The 17346-nt window shown below is 37.0% G+C and overlaps 2 protein-coding genes across 2 annotated transcripts; both read left to right on the plus strand.

Annotated features, from left to right (window-relative positions):
* Positions 1-12627: 12627 nt before the first annotated feature.
* Positions 12628-12996, plus strand: LOC127900712 (50S ribosomal protein L14, chloroplastic). Its single transcript, XM_052435917.1, has one exon. The coding sequence runs from the start codon at positions 12628-12630 to the stop codon at positions 12994-12996; it is 369 nt and encodes a 122-aa protein (XP_052291877.1).
* A 3275-nt stretch (positions 12997-16271) lies between these two features.
* On the plus strand, positions 16272-17006 carry LOC127900713 (uncharacterized). The gene has a single exon (XM_052435919.1). It carries the CDS (start codon positions 16272-16274, stop codon positions 17004-17006), a length of 735 nt encoding a protein of 244 aa, XP_052291879.1.
* Positions 17007-17346: the final 340 nt, after the last annotated feature.

Here is a 17346-nt window from a genome sequence, read left to right on the forward strand (position 1 = left end):
AGAGGAACCTGTGGAGATACTGGAAGAGAAACACCAAGTTCTATGTACTAAGACCATTCCTCTAGTAAAAGCACGATAAAGAAATCCTACAAAGGAAAAGGCTACCTCGGAACACGAGGACTTAATGCGAGCTCAGTGTCCTCATCTTTTCTCATTAGGTACGTAAATTTCAACAAAATTTTTATAAGTGGGGAGTATTATAACATATGTGAAAATAAATAAAAGTGAGGCGGTTAAAAAGTTAATAAAAGAAAAAGAGGAAACTAAAAAACAAGGGAAACATATACACATGTGAGAGAGTGACAGAGAAGCTGTCAAAACTGACCCAAAAACTCGACCCGTTTGAACCGCGAACGTGACCTGGCCATATCTGGCGATTCCAGCCACCATTCCGGCCAAGCAAGGTATCAACCAGAAGCCCATGAGACGCTAATCATACCCCAGTTATGATTGTCACTAAAAACCAACTGGATCGCAGCCGTTACCAGCTTGAGAAACCGCGGCCAAAAACCCATCACCACCGCCGTTGATTCTACCAGAATTTGACCACGCCACCACCTCAGTTTTGTTACCCATGACTCCCTTTTCAATTCTCGACCATCCATAGTCACCGGGAGTAACGGTTTCGTCGTCGGCCAATTGTTAGAAATGTTTCCTAATTAATTAAGGACTTTTAATTTCCTTCCCAATTTAGAATTTTGTTTCCTTTTTAAATTAGAATTTTGTTTTCCCTTAGTAATTTAGGATCATTACTGCTACTATAAATAGCTTCCTCTTGTAGCATTTGAAAGTGGTTCGATTTCAATAATATTTTTAATTTTCAAATCTCTTTGTGAGTATTTGAGCTCAGTTAATTCTCGGTATTCTGCGGAATCAACGAGTCTTAACCCCTAAATTCACGGCATTCTTTTGAATCAACGTGAGTTTAGTTGTTCTTTTATTCCAGCATTCTCTAGAATCAACGAAATATTTTGAACCGTAAACTTCCGTTGCATCACTATCCTGTAGTGTGACAACCAAGGAGCAATATCTTTGGCTTATAATCTAATGTATCATGCTAAAACTAAGTACGTAGAGTTAGATATTCATTTCATTAAAGAAAGGTAGCTACTAAGAAAATTAAAGTGTGCTTTATTCCTAGTGAAGACCAAATAGTAGATGTCCTTGACATGCTTTTAACATTCGGGCAATTTCATTATCTAAGAAGCAAGCTAAACGTCAATTCTAGACAATTTAACTTGAACATGGATGTTAGTAATTATAGTGAAGCATATTCTCTGTTGATGACTGAGCACAATTAGTTAAGCTAGCTCAACATAGTGTTGAAGTTGTTAAGCATTCATTAAACATGTAACATAATTAGTTTTAGTTGAGAGCTACTTCTATAAATACTATTAATGTAATCATTTTAGTTGGTAAAGAAATTATAATAAGAAGAAGCCTTCAGATCTTTCTTTTCTCAATTCTCTTTTCCTTCATTTTTTAGCTAGCCAAACATCCTTCGTTTTCCTACAAGAGTTGGGTGTAAGCATGACAACTTTATTATGTATTGCGACAACCAGAGTACTATTCACTTGGCAAAGAATTCAACATACCATTCAAAGTTTGAGCATATTGATATGAGGTATCATTGGGTATGAGACGTGCTTGAGAAGAAACAGTTGCAGGTTAAGAAGATACACACAACGGAGAATGGGTCAGATATAATGACAAAGTCATTGCCCAAGGAAAAGTTGAAAAGTTGTATGCAGAAAACGAGCTTGGTAGTGCCCCCCACATGATCTGGGGGAGATTTGTAAGGTCCATCTCATTTGGTTGGTCTAAGCCCAAAGTTTAATAAGTTTGGGGGTAATTAAGTAATTAAAGAAATATTGAGGGGCTACGTAAAATTTTACAATGAAATTTGGCTATATAAAGAAGAGAAAGTGGAGGCGGTAGCAACCTTTTGACAGAAGAAAAGGCGAGAGAGAAGGGAAGAGACAATAGAGTTGGGGCTATTTGGGGGCAAGATTTTCAATCTTTAATTGGGCGATTGGAAGGTGAAATTAACTATGTTTTCCCTCATTCTCTTATTGTGCCGGCAGGCCTGGGCGAGCGAGGTAAGGTTAGATTAGAGGGAGGGGGACTGCGAACGCCCGTCCCATGAAGCGCCAGGGAACCATGCATTCCTCCCGTGCTGGGCTCCTGGCATCGCCTTCTACAATCCTACTGGTGTTGATTTTTCTTTTATCCTCTCATTGGCTATTAGTCGAGATACCTACTTGTTAGAGAGACACTGATTAGGCTGTTACTGTAAGCTAAAAATATTGAGATTCTTGGTGTTGGTAGCCTTTAGTATTATTTAGAGAATGATTTGTGCTGTAATTCCATTAATATAGTAGAAGATTATATCGGACTACCATCCCATGGTTTTTCCCGTTTTGTTTTTACATAAAATTTGTGCCTCTTGTGGTTGGTTTTTTTGCTTTGGATTTATTGGTTTATTTTTCTGCCTATTTATTTATGGTGCACATCCTATTTTAATCACATAAAGAGGGAAAGATTTTTGTTTCCGCTTAATTTGTAACTCGTTATGGTAGTCCCTCTCCCAATACTCTCATCCTAAACCATAGAAAATTTTTGATAATTTTGTTATTTATTTTATTGGAATTGTTTTCGACAAAACTACTTGTTCTATTTTTTCTCGAATTAGTCAAGCTCCTCTAGACCATTTTGTTTTTCCACCCATTATGAGTCGATTTAAAACTTTTGAGAGCAAACGCAATGACTTCAATTTCATGTTATTTAATTGCATTTTCTATCACACCTGCTAATTGCCAAACTAATCCATCATTTATGACGTGCATTAATGCTAAACAAGCTGTGAATCATAAATTTGTTTCTACAATTACCGAAAGGGATATCAAATCCAACATGATAGATTAATTTTTCAGCTAAATGGACTAGTGCCTACAATAGGTTCGATGCCATTGATATTTAAAGGAAAGCAAAAAAGAAGGCAAATACTTTGGAGTCAAATTTCCATAGACCAATTCATTCCAATTTTAAACTTCAAAAGAATTCATCTCAAGTCTTTTTGTTAATCAGTCGACTTCTAAATGTAACATTAACCAAATAAACAAAAAGATTTTAGTACATGCATAAAAGAACAAAATCAAACTAGATCGTGTAGTGGTGGTGCTGTCGTGGTGGGGTGGCAGTGGAGCTGGTGTTGCGTGGTGGTGTCGCGCAGCCAAGGCAGATCGCGTGGTAGTGGCGCCCGGCAAAGGCAGATCGCACCGTAGTGGAGCTGTTGTCTCGTGGTTGTGGTAAAGCTGGTCGCGTCGAGGTGGAGCACCTCATGGTGGAGCTGCTGTCGCACGATCGTCGCTTCACATTGGAGTTGTTGTGGTGGAGCTACTGTCGGTATCGTTTGTTGAAGCACACCAATGGCTATGTGGAGTAGTCGTGTGGAGAATTTGGAGATGGTAGGGAGAACGTTAGAAAAAAAATTGAATTTTTTTTCTTAAAAGAAAACTAAAACTATTAGAAAATTAAGCTTCCTCCCAAAATCACTCCAAGCAATTTGTCAAGCAACAAATTAACATAAAAAATTAAATGTAGAATACATCAATCATACAACACAATATTTACGTGGAAAACTTCAAATCCGAATAAAAACTGTAGCTGTTGTCAAAAGACAACCAAAGAAAAATGTTCACCATGTGGAAAATATTTACAACCACATTCTCAGAAATAACTTTCTCTCACCCAAGCCCCAAATACATGATCTTGAGAAATATTCCTTAACAAAACAAACTCATAATACTTATATTGAGAAGCCAAATGCTTCTTCAATATATTTACATGCTTAAGAATATTACTCTCCTCTCAATTTGGATTGCTTCTCTAGGATAATGAAAACTTATGAAAGGCTCTCCTATTTAAAACCAAACGGATAGCACTGTTCAAACCGCGTCACTATTCATACAGCGTTACTGTTCATGTTGCGTTACTATTTTCACCACGTGGTCAAACTGTGTTACTGTTCACCTCGGGGTCAAATCGTGTTACTGTTCACCGTTTTTTTAATCAATTTTCAACAAAAACCGCATAAACCTAATTCTCACACGGGTTTGGCTTTGAGGGTTTAACTACGTTACAAGTTCTTTTGATTACATTATAATACAACGAGGAGTAGTTAGCAAACATGATATCGTAATATTTTAATACTACGAGGAGTGCTGATACCATGTAATAAGAGTTGCCGAGTATGTCCAAGAGGAATACAAGTTGGCGGTGGTTAATAAAAAACAGATGCAAAACGACTGTGTTTTGTACATTGAAGTTGTGCGTCTTAATCGTTCAAGTCTAATGGTTTTATTGCAAATTTGTTGTCACGTGTAATACACATAGGGATGGCAAAAATCCCCATAAGGACGGGCCCTTTGGGGATTTTTTCCATTTGAAAAAGGTATGGGGACGATTTATACCCAATTTTTTATTCAGAGAAATGATAGAGATGATTTTTTTACCTAATTTCTTTTTCGAGGAAGGGACGGGGATGAGCTTGAATCCCTATCCCCTCCCCAATTCCCCATTTTCTCAATTTGATTTTTAATTCTAATTTTATTTTTTAAAAATAATAATGAATAAATAATAAAATATAAAATATTAGTATAAATCACAAATATCAACATATTTATACAAATATACTATGAAATTTTTGGGCCCAACAAACAAATTAGAGTCCTAAATTACTATTTGATTAGATTTTATTCAAAAGGCCTTGGCCCAAAATTTTTTATTTTTAACGTTTATCTATTAAAACAAAACTAAAGCAAAAGCCAATCTATAACATCCAAACTTTACCAAGATATATTGTCAAACTTTTTTTTTAAAAAAAAATTATTTTAATAGACTAAATCAAATTTAGAAACTAAAAAATGTATTGCTTATTTAGAAATTTTTTAGGGATCGAGGACCCTCGGAGATTCATTTTTATTATTCGGGGAGGGGACGAAGATTCCTTTAAGTAATTTTGATGGGGACGGGGAGGAGACAGGAACATATGCAAAATATTGGGATGGGTACGGGGATATCAATCCCCTCCCCTACCCTCCTCATTGCCATCCCTAAATACACACGTTAGTCACTTATTCTGACCAAGTCAAACTTCTGTTAAAGTGTGTTAGAAAGAGCGGCAAATCTCTAAAATCAATTTCCGAGCTTAATGTAACATATGGAAAAAAAAGGCAGTTAAAAAAATATAATAAAAGAAGCTTAGCAATTTTGTAATGAGAAAGAGAAAGAGCACACGTGACAGTGACAGAGAGCTGTCAAAACTGATCCGAAAACTTGAACTGAACCTTCGAAATTAACCCGGTTGTATCTCTGATTTTCAGTCACATCACTGGCCGTGGAAGGTAGCAAACAAAAGCTCTTGTGCCGGCCATCACTTCCTTGTCGTCACTATCACCAAAAACCGACCGAAACGTCGTAGTTTGTAGCACGAAAAATCATGGCCAAAACTCGTCACCACCCTTGTCGATTCGCCGAAATTAGACCACGCAACCACATTAGTTTTGTTCTCCTACAACTCCCTCTTCAATTTCCAACCATCCACAGCCACTAGGGGTGCAGATTTGTCATCCATTAGCTGTGGGAAGATTGACGGCTGTCAGGCTACATTCCAGCGTCGCCAGCACGTGGGAGCTCAATGTCGGTACCATTGAACTCAGCTCGGCTTGAAGTGCCTAACCTAAGGGTGGGCAAAATCAAACCGGAACCGAAAAAATTCGGTTCGGTTCGGTTTTTTTATTTCAAAAAATCAAATATAATTCGGTTCAATTTTCGGATCAAACTTTAAGAAATCCGAACTGAACCGATAATATCATTTAGGTCCCTCTTTTTTATAAAATTATAATAAGACCCAACATTTAGAAAATATTTGCATATAAAAATTTTATTATGACCTAATATATTTTGCAAACTTTTCAACAAGGTCCTTGACCAAAAGCCAACAAGGCAAGATAACATTCTGATCCCTATGTTTTTAATAAGTTATATTATAGCACAGAAACTTATTTTATTTTATTTAAGTTTTGGGCCAAAAGTTTTAATATTAAAAACAATGACGATGATTCTAAAAATTATTCATTTTAGTTCAAAATTTTAAATTTTTTTTCTTATACAAATTTGTAAATTTTTTTTTGTTGATTATACATTGATTATAGTAGGCCTTGTGTGCAAGTTAAGATAAACCGAAAAACCAATTTGTTAGTTTGATCCGTTAAGTGAATCGTTACCGAAAAATCGAAACCAAACCAAACCGAACTATCGATTCCGGTTCAATTTTTATTTTCTCTTAAAACCGATTAGATTTTTTTGAATTTAGGACCCGAACCGAACTGAACCGAAACCGAAAATTTATTCCAAAACCGAATCGAACCAAACTGATGCCCACCCCTAGCCTAACCTGAGCTTCCCAGTCACTGTCACTTGAATTCTTATCACCGTTGACTGATAAGGGCATTTCGGTAATTTCACATTTTAAGGGTAATATTGTAATTTGTGACCCTGTAGATATTTTAGTAATTTCTAAAATTAAGGATTGTTTGGTAATTAAGAATTCAGAGGGTAATTCAAAGTATTTTAATAATTTACGAATGTGAGGGTACTTTGGTAATTTTATCAGCGCGGTAGTTGTAAATTATGGCTAGATGTTCGTTTCGATTTTATTGCATGAATTTAATCCTAATTTAGATTTACAAAAGATAATTATGTCATTTCCTTGATTTAGAAGGATCCGCGAGCGAGAATTAGTCCGCTGGCGTGGTCGATAACTGAGTCTGAGTATTGTCACTGTGAGTGGAATATATAAAACCTATTTTCATAATATTATGATTTAAAGTGTAGTAAAGCATGTTTGCGAATAAATCTTTAATGCTCCAATTTAATGTTTTCTTAGAAATGAGTTTTATTTACGTATTGTTGTATTTTTAAAAGTGCATGATTATCAGTTTCCCTATCGATTTTTTAGTAATGCATGATAGTATTTTAAAGAAAAGAAAATAGATTTAAGTACGTTAAATAGAAAGGAAATGAGATTTATATAGTATGATTATATGTTCATGTATATGTGTATAAAACATTGATTGCAAAATCAATGGACAATACTCTTCCCCTTAAGTTATAATAGCACAGATATGATGAGAGGTCTTTGAGGTCTGTCTGAACACATATAGAGGCTTTAGGCCATGTGTTTGGGCGCTTCTGCCTTTTGGGGGCTTATGCAATATGATGATGTAGAGATATAGTTACTGAGACACAAATGTGATACATGCCTTTGGGACCCGTCTGAGTACATATAGAGGCTTTGGGCTATGTGCTTGGACACTTTTGTCCTTTAGGGACTAGTTTATGCATGCAGAGATACAATGAGATACATGAACTCTATGAGATGGCATTCCATTGGTCTACGTACCCGTTGCAGATCTAGGGCATGATGATATCTTGATTGTATGTCACTACCTGTCCATTGAGGTTCGGGTATGACGAGATTATTCTGTTGGGTACTTGTTTAGTGACAATTTTGAGAGTTCAGTATTTGAGATTATAGTGTGCTTATAATTTTCTTGATTTTTTGTGGTATTATATCTTATGCTTATGTTAGTGTGTGATTTATAATTAATTTATCTAAGTTTTCTTATGGTAATTTGGTCAAATTATTTACTGAAATGATATAATTATTTTGAAGTAAATTTATTTTCAAAACTATTATCCACTCACTGAGCTTATTGAGTTTTTATACTCACCCCAATTTTATTATATGCCCTCCACCCCCCCCCCCCCAAAGAGGTTGCAAGTACACAAAATTGATCCAATGACTATAGATATTTTGAATTTTGTTCACATGATGGCGTTAGAAGATATAGATGATTTTTGTTAGGGCATTTTGATCATTTCATTTTTTTTTGGATTGTATAATTTTGCATTATTCTTTTGAGATTATGAATAAACCAATGTATGTTAATATTAGTTATAATATAATCTTTTGATACTATATAGATATCTTAGGTAAAACTTAGTATTTTGATAGAGGATGTTGATCATTGGAGTTTGTTGTATATTGAATTACTTTGGGAGTGTTTATTTTACATATTTGCAGGTTGGTAGTGTTATATTTATAAAGGAAACTTTGCCGACTTTTGCATCTAAAAAGGAGCAACTTCTAAAATATTTTGCTTGAAAAACTTTGGAGATTAGAGAGTTTAGGACTTGAATCAACCGCCACCCTTGCTTGGCCACCATAGGTTGATTAAAACTTGTGAAGTCTCGAAATCCCAATCCTCTCTTACTTTTTACACAACTCATCTTGCTCCATCGAGCCCAATGGATGTCGTGCTTGTCTCTCTTAGACCCCCGCCAGAATTTTGCGATTGCACTTTGAATTTCCTCATATAAGCCTTTGAGGAGCTTGAAAACACTCATGGCATAGGCAGGAATGGCTTGAGCTATAACTTTTATTAGAATTTCCTTGGCTCCACTTGAAAACATCTTGTGCTACCAATTATTAATCTTGCTTAAGACCTTTAGCTTGACTTCTCTGAAAAAACTAGTCTTCTTCTTTCCTATCATAGACGGGAGCCTCAAATATTTTTCGTATTTGGATAACACATTGAGGTTGAAGATGTTTCTTATTGCTGCTCTCTGCCCCTTAGAAATCTTGCCTCCAAAAACATTGATGATTTTTCAAAGTCAAAAATCTGCCCCGACGCCTTTGCATAATTGTCAAAAATCCTTTCAGGTGCTTGCATTATGTCACTGATGCAATTGCGAAGACTAAGTTGTCATCTACGAAAAGTAAATGAGATATTGTGTCATCCTCTGTGAATTTTAGGCCTCTGATTTTTTCCTTTATGCCTGAAACAATAAGCTTAAGAAGACTTATGTACAAAGGATAAACAAATATGGGGAGAAGGGATAGCCTTGCCTTAGGCCTCTCTTTGGATGAAAAAGAAACTAAAGTAATGCAGCCCGTTATCAATTCCAACCACTTCTTTGAGAAACCAATCTTTTTCATTATTTGTTTCAGGAAATGCCATTCAACCATATCATACGCTTTGCTGATGTCTAACTTTAACGCCACCAACCCTTTATTTTTCTTTTACTGTGTCTTATTTTGTGGAAGCATTCGTATCCAATAATCACATTATCTTAGATGAGTCTATTGGGAATAAATACACTCTGAGTGGGGGAAATAATTTGCGAAAGAATTGGCTTTAGCCTATTTGCAATAGTATTGGCCACTATTCTGTATATCACATTACAGAGGTTAATTGGCCTAAACTCAACAACCTTCATAGGCTTGGTTGTCTTGGGGATCAAGGCAATAAAAGTGTGGTTAAGGGCAGCTAAGTTACCTCCATCATTAAGAATGTGCAAGCATGTTCCTATCACACTACTCCGAACTATCTGCCAATGCTTTTGGAAAAAGGCAGCGGGCAAACCATCTGGACCTGGAGCTTTAGTTGGGCTCATCTAGTATAGGGCTTCCTCAATTTCTTTTGTTGTGAAAGGCTCCTCCAGTTGTTGATTCATTTCTATGATTACCTTTGGTTTTATTCCATCTAAAACATTTTGAATCTGGCTTTGATTAGGGCTGGAAGTTGTGAATAGGCTCTGGAAATTCTCATAAAATTCTCTCTCTACTTCCCCTTGATCTTCTGTCCACTACCCTTGAGAGTTTTCAATGCCCCAAATTTTATTTTTTCTCTTTCTTGCTGAAGCCTTCGAGTGAAAGTACTTAGTATTTCTGTCTCCTTCATTTAACCAGCCTGCTCTCGATCTCTGCCTTTAATAAATCTCCTCGTCCATCAACATGCCATTGATTTGATTTTCAAGCCTTCTAATTTGGTCCTCATCCATTCTTTGGGCTTTGCCTTGCTTTATATGTTTGAGTTGATTGATCAGCTGATCCTGCTTCTTTTTCCTATCTGCAAACTCAGTCTTGCTCTATATTTTAAAGTTGGCTAGAGTGTTTTTAGCAACCTTCTGGAAATGCTTCACTAGATTTTCCCATGTTCCTTTCCCAATGGAAACCCATTCATCTCTCACAATGTTTCTACAATCTTTATATGAGCTCCATATGTCTTCGTAATGTTCTCTGTGGAATGATCTTTTAACATAGCTCCGTTCTTTTTTCCTCTCTCTTACTTCTATTAAAATTGGGCAGTGGTCGGAAACCCAATTCACCAAATTCGTTTCTGCCAAATCATGAAAGTTTTCTCTCTAGTCGTTACTGCATAGGAACCTATCTAATCGCTCCTCGATGAAGTGCTAGCCATACCTCCTATTCGACCACGTAAATGGGTACCCCTTATACCCCATATCGACAAGATTACAAGCCTGAACAGCCTCTCTGAACTTTATTACCATCTCTATATTTTTTTCATTTCCCCCTAATTTTTCTTGGAGATTCAATATTTCATTGAAGTTACCAAAACAACACCAATGGTAAGAGAAGATACCTACTAACCTCTTCAGTAAAGTCCAAGTGTGGTGCTTTTGATTAGTTTCTGGGTGGCCATACACTCCGGTGCACCTCCATACCTTGCCATTTTCATTTTTCACAACTGCATCAATATGGTGTGAGCTGTAGGATTTTATTTCAACCTCCACATCTGATGACCAAAATAAAGCTAGCCCTCCCCCTAATCCATTTTTGTCCATAGAAAAATAATTTTTGAAATTAAAATATCTACCTTCTAAGTTAACTTGCTTGGCCCGAATTTTTGTTTCACAGCAAAAGAAAATATCTGGCCTATGCAGGTGGAGAATTTTCTTGATGACTAATCTCGTTCGAGGCTTCCCCATACCTCGAACGTTCCAGCTTAAGATCTTCATAGCTGCCTATGGGGCTAACGACCAGTTCCCGCCGATTTGATGTCCACCATTTCCTCCAATTCCATCTCTGCATCATGCTCTTCATTAACTAGCTTCAATTGGGTCTTTGCTCAAGAAGGACTGAGAAAACACCCACTGCTTGGTTGTTTTAAAGGGCTAAATCTTCTTTTCTTTTTATTTTCAGGGCTGGGCGATATCAATACATTGTTGGGCCTTTTGGTGCACATAGGCCCTTTTTCACTTAAGGGACTATAGCACTAATAACCAACTCATTGCTTCGTATTATCTGAATCCAAAGAACCAGTCAAGATATAATATAGTGGTCATATCGTTGTAGCAACTGAAATTTGCATAACATAAAAACCCAATCTGATTGTAGGTTGTGAAGTTCGAAGTTGTGAAAGAAAATCGAAAAGCATGCGGATAAATGGAAGGATGAGAGAAAGAGAGAAAGAAAATATCAATGATATAAGATTCCAATATGTAAGGTCTGTAAGTCATCTCATAAAAAACAGTGTAATATAGCATCAATAATGATTCATCCCTAACTAGATGAATCCGCTCATAGAACAAAAAAAATCAAGAGCCCCGAGCCAATAAAAACTGAGAAAATTGACTTAAGAAAAAATTTCATTAAGGGCTCCGTTGGAGAATTCAGACCTAACCATTAATCGAGAAGCAATGGGAACGACGGAACCCGTGAATAAAGAAAAAGAAGATTCTATTGGAAATGAATCTTAATGATTTATTGGGTGGGATGGCGAAACGAACCCAGGAACTAAACTATTCTTTTATTCGTAGAGGTCATGAACTAACCCTACAACTGAAATAGATATTGAAAGAGTAAATATTCGCCCGCGAAAGGTTTATTTTTTGATTTTATTGGATTGATTCATTTTGCTCGATCCGATATGGTAAAGGGCAAAACAAAATAAAGATTTGTTATAACGATAAAAAAAAAAAGACATTGAGATTATCTATAAATAGAACATAAATGTTTCAATTCTATATCTAAACATGATATACAAATTTAGAATAGATTAATTAGATGAACTTTCAAAAAATCCTATGCTTCAGTATATTATTCATTAAATTCCCCTATATCTTGATAAAATCGTTTTTAGTCCTTTCATTCGCGAGGAGCTGGATGAGAAGAAACTCTCATGTCCAGTTCTGTAGTAGAGATGGCATTGAGAAAGAACCATCAATTATAACCCCAAAAGAACAAGATTCCGTAAACAACATAGAGGAAGAATGAAAGGGATATCTTATCGAGGTAATCATATTTGTTTCGGCAGATATGCTCTTCAAGCACTTGAACCCGCTTGGATCACATCTAGACAAATCGAAGCGGGGCGCCGCGCAATGACACGAAATGTACGGCGCGGTGGAAAAATATGGGTACGTATCTTTCCAGACAAACCCGTTACACTAAGACCCACGGAAACCCGTATGGGGTCCGGTAAAGGATCCCCCGAATATTGGGTAGCCGTCGTTAAACCGGGTAGAATACTTTATGAAATGAGTGGAGTAGCTGAAAATATAGCTCGAAAGGCTATTTCAATAGCGGCGTCCAAAATGCCTATAAGAACTCAATTCATTATTTCGGGATAGGAATGTCGAAACAAAGGAAATAAATCTTGGGTATAAAAAATGCGGGTCTTCCCTTTTTTTTTTTACTTCGTCCTTTCAGTGCTTTACTTTAAATTAAACATTAAAAAAACGGACTCAAAAAACGATATGATTCAACCTCAAACCCATTTGAATGTAGCAGACAATAGCGGTGCCCGAGAATTGATGTGTATTCGAATCATAGGAGCCAGTAATCGTAGATATGCTCATATTGGTGACGTTATTGTTGCTGTGATCAAGGAAGCAGTACCCAATACGCCTCTAGAAAGATCAGAAGTGATCAGAGCTGTAATTGTACGTACTTGTAAAGAACTCAGACGTGATAACGGTATGATAATACGGTACGATGACAATGCTGCAGTTGTCATTGATCACGAAGGAAATCCAAAGGGAACTCGAGTTTTTGGTGCGATCGCCCGGGAATTGAGACAGTTGAATTTTACTAAAATAGTTTCATTAGCACCTGAAGTATTATAAGAGGGGACCGCGATATAGTGATAGTATGAAAATAAAATAGATAAATCAAAATTTAGTAGAGTATGTCTCACGCATATACTTTTAATAATTTTCATAAAAAAAAGAACATGTTGATTATATCAAAATTTGGAAGCAACAAAATTTTCAGTTTATCATGGGCAAGGACACTATTGCTGACATAATAACTTCTATACGAAATGCTGACATGAATAGAAAGGGAACGGTTCGAATAGCATCTACTAACATCACCGAAAACGTTGTTAAAATCCTTTTGCGAGAGGGTTTTATCGAAAACGCAAGGAAACTCGTGGAAAACAAAAACAAAAAAGAGTTTTTGGTTTTAACCCTACGACATCGAAGGAATAGGAAAGGGCCGTATAGACCCATTTTAAATTTAAAACGAATCAGTCGACCCGGTCTACGAATCTATTTTAACTATCGACGAATTCCTAGAATTTTAGATGGGATGGGGATTGTAATTCTCTCTACTTCTCGGGGTATAATGACAGACCGAGCGGCTCGACTGGAAAGAATCGGTGGAGAAATTTTGTGTTATATATGGTAATTATTCTGCTATCCGAATTGTATTTGGAGCTTACTTTTATGTTGTGAGAAAAAAAAAGGGAGGATTCCTCGAGGTTTAATTACCGAATAACTTACCAAAGGTATGCTCCGGGTTCTTTTAGATAGTTTAGAGAGCGAAGTAAGATTCTAGATTATGTTTCAGGAGGGATGCGACCCGTTTTTCTACATCTACTTATACTTACATCTACTCCCGGTGGCTAGAGGCAAAATTGAAGGAAGTCGTTATGATTCAGATTCAACTGGAGGATATAATAATAATATATAGACTACACAAAAGGATTTGAGTGATTAGGTGATTTTTCAACATTCCTTTCAGGGGGATACAAATCGCGGTTCAAAAATTTCAAGAAACTTATTTTCTTCCAACTTCCAATAAGTAGATTCGAAATTCATTTAAGGAATAACAATTATGAAAATAAGGGCTTCAGTTCGTAAAATTTGTGAAAAATGTCGACTGATCCGCAGGAGGGGACGGATTATAGTAATTTGTTCCAACCCGAGACATAAACAAAGACAAGGATAATCTTTCGAAAAGTTTAGAAAGTAACCGATGAACAAATCAACATAAAAGATCGGTTTTGACATGAAATGGATATATCCATATATCTCTGACTTATATTTATGAAATGATCAAATATGGCAAAATCTCCACCACGAAGTGGTTCACGTAGGCCGGGACGGATCGGTTCACGTAAAAGTGGACGTCGAATACCAAAGGTCTTTTGATTCCTGGCTTGCAGCTTCCACTTTCTAGCTTTGGGTCTAATTATTTCTTTGCTTGGCCCATTCACCACCTCATCCTCGTATGATCTGGCTTCAGCAAAAGTTTCCAGGCTGTCTTCTAAATTTGTTTCCCTCCAATTTTCATTTCCCGCATGCGCTTTCTTGTTTCTGAAGTGGCTGTCATTGTCAGTCTCTTCCACTTGCACCTTACTGATTTCCTTTCCCCTGCTCTGAGTCTCTATTTGCAGATTTTCTGTCAGCTCTGGATCTGTCATTGATGGTTCTTCGTCAGCTACTTGCCCCTGGTTTTTTCCTTTTGGTTTACCATTGTTTCCATGCTCCTTCTCCCTTTGGCTGTGATTTGGCCCCTGATTGCTGATTGAAATAGGTGGGTTTTTTTGTGATTCTCGGTTACTGACTGCTATGAAGTTTTCTTTGGCTTGGGCTTGCTCCCTATCACTTTTCTCCTTCATTCTGTTTTGTTTCACCCTCTCTGCCTATGATATTGCTCTCATCCATCCTCCATAAGGCAATTCGTCTTTCGGCTGTCTTTTATATTTCAAGCATTCTCTAAATTGGTGTCCAATGTGTGCACAACCTTTTTTAATGGCTGTGTTATATTAATGGAAATTCTGGCTCAAGCAAATTGCCCTATGCATTCTCCTGCATCGTCGGTTTCAACTTCCTCTACTTTACCTATCATTCTTCCCCAACTCTTGAATAGTCTCTCGATTCATGCACATGATAGGAATATTGTGAAGCTGAACCTAGAAGGATGAATGCATAAAGGATTGTTTTTTAATAGCCCCTATGCCATCTGGTTCAGTAAGTACTAGTAACTCTCGATCGAAGTGCAATAGTCCCCCCATTAGTACTCTTTTCTTTTCCCCTTCTGAGCCAAACTTAAACAAAAATATGTTTTCCCCCATGCTTTCGATCTTAACCTCGTTGACTTTTTTCCAAGCTTGTTTCATGGCCACTTTCAACCCCTCTCTGTTCACTCTTCACGTGAGTAAAACTTTCCCAACCAAGCAATTAGCAGCCATTTTTTCCCCTCTGGTCTTCATGCTTCCCATAAAAGTTAAAATATCTTCATCTTCTTCTTCTAAAGCAATTGCTTGACATTTTCTAATCAATTCCTCTGCAGCCATATTTAAAGCAGTACTACAAACAATAATAGCTCCTGTGAAAATTTATCTCCTAACCCTCTTTTAATCTGCAATAAATAACTTTAACGATAACAGAAGATGAAAGTATGTGGGAAAAGAAATAAAGAAGATAGAACAAGAAAGAAAAGAAACACCCAATCAAGGGATGACTAAAAGATAAGCCATGACCGGCTTTACTCTACTTTCATTCTAATACTTTTTTCAGAGAAAAACGTGATGTAGAAGAAAGATTGCGGAGAGATTTTACTCCTCACTAGGAGTTTAATTTTGTGATTTGTCTACTTTTTAAAGTTAATCGAAGTGCGTTACATGAGTAAATGACAAAAAAAGCTAAAAAAAGAATGATTCAAGCACACTAAATGGCCAAAAATATTGCAACTGGCATGGACTTGGTGTTCAGAGAGCAGAACACAGTCATGGGAAAATGAAATGGTGATTGAAGTGATAGTGCACTCAATGGGCTCAAATAACTTGAAGGATGAAAAGGGCCGAAAGGAATTGACCAAGAATGAAGGGATGCTTGGGCCAGGAAAACTTATAAAGGCTATGGGAAAGAACATAACCAGCATGTGTGTGATTGGATGCGCTTTAAGTGCTTTAACTCCAATGGAGAATGGAAAGCAATGGAGATGCACGGGGATATACGGACACCCAGAAATGCAGCAAAAATAACACACTTGGATGCTACTTCGAAGGCTGTCAGGTTTGTCTAATCTCCCATGGTTATGCTTCGGCGATTTCAATGAAATTTTAAGTCCAAATGAGAAATGTGGGGGGAAGGATCGAAATTTGAGTATGATGGCTAGTTTCAAAGAGGCTGCTCAAGCCTGTAATTTGGTGGATTTAGGTTGCATAGGCTACCCTTTTACTTGGTCTAACCGGAGATTTGGCCACCATCTTGTTAAGGAGAGATTGGACAGGTTCCTATGTAGTCGATATTGGGTTAATAACTTTTATGATTATGCAGCAACGAATCTCTTAACCGTGAGCTCTGACCACTACCCAGTGTTGATAGAAGTTAGAGAAAGAGGTAAAATTATCCGCTATGAGAGGAAGGCACCTCGTAGGATTCATTATGAGGATATGTGGAGTGCCTATGATATGTGCAAGAGCATTGTTCAAAAGGAATGGAGTAGTCAAGGGAATTGGAAATTCGGGAATCCAGTACTTCAATTTCAAAAATCCGCCAAAAGTTCTATGGCTAAGCTTAAATGGTGGAGCAGGCAAGAGTTCGGGGAAAGAGAAAAAGAGTTAAAGCAGATGATAGAGCAGCTAAAAAGGTTGAAACAGAATTTTGATCATTACGACAGCGGAGATGAAATTAAAAAGTTGGAGAGGAGAATCAATAATATGTTGATTGATAAAGAAATGTATTGGAAGCAAAGATCAAGGGCTGACTGGTTAAAAGAGGGAGACAAAAACACAAAGTTCTTCCATTTAAAGGCTTCAGCAAGGAAGCGAAAGAACAAAATTTGGGGGATCGATGATAAACAAGGGCGTTGGACAGAAGAGGAAGCTGAAGTGGAAGCATAATTTTGTGAGTACTTTCAAGAGATTTTCACTTCTTCAAGGCCAAGCCAAGCTCAAATAGATGCTGCTTTAGATGGATTGTTGCCAAAGATAGATAAAACCATGAAGAATCATCTGAATCAGCCGTTTACAGCTGAGGAGATTTCGGAGGCTCTAAAGCAAATGTGCCCCACAAAGGCACCTGGCCCGGATGGACTTCCTGCTGTCTTCTTTCAGAAGCATTGGCAAGCAGTGGAGTGTGGAGTTGTTTCAACTTGTTTACACATTCTGAATGAACGAGGTAACTTAACTTCGTTAAACCACACTTATATTACTTTAATTCCAAAAGTTCATAAGCCTAGAA

This window comes from Citrus sinensis, chromosome 3 (genome assembly GCF_022201045.2).
Source record: "Citrus sinensis cultivar Valencia sweet orange chromosome 3, DVS_A1.0, whole genome shotgun sequence".
NCBI lineage: Eukaryota > Viridiplantae > Streptophyta > Magnoliopsida > Sapindales > Rutaceae > Citrus > Citrus sinensis.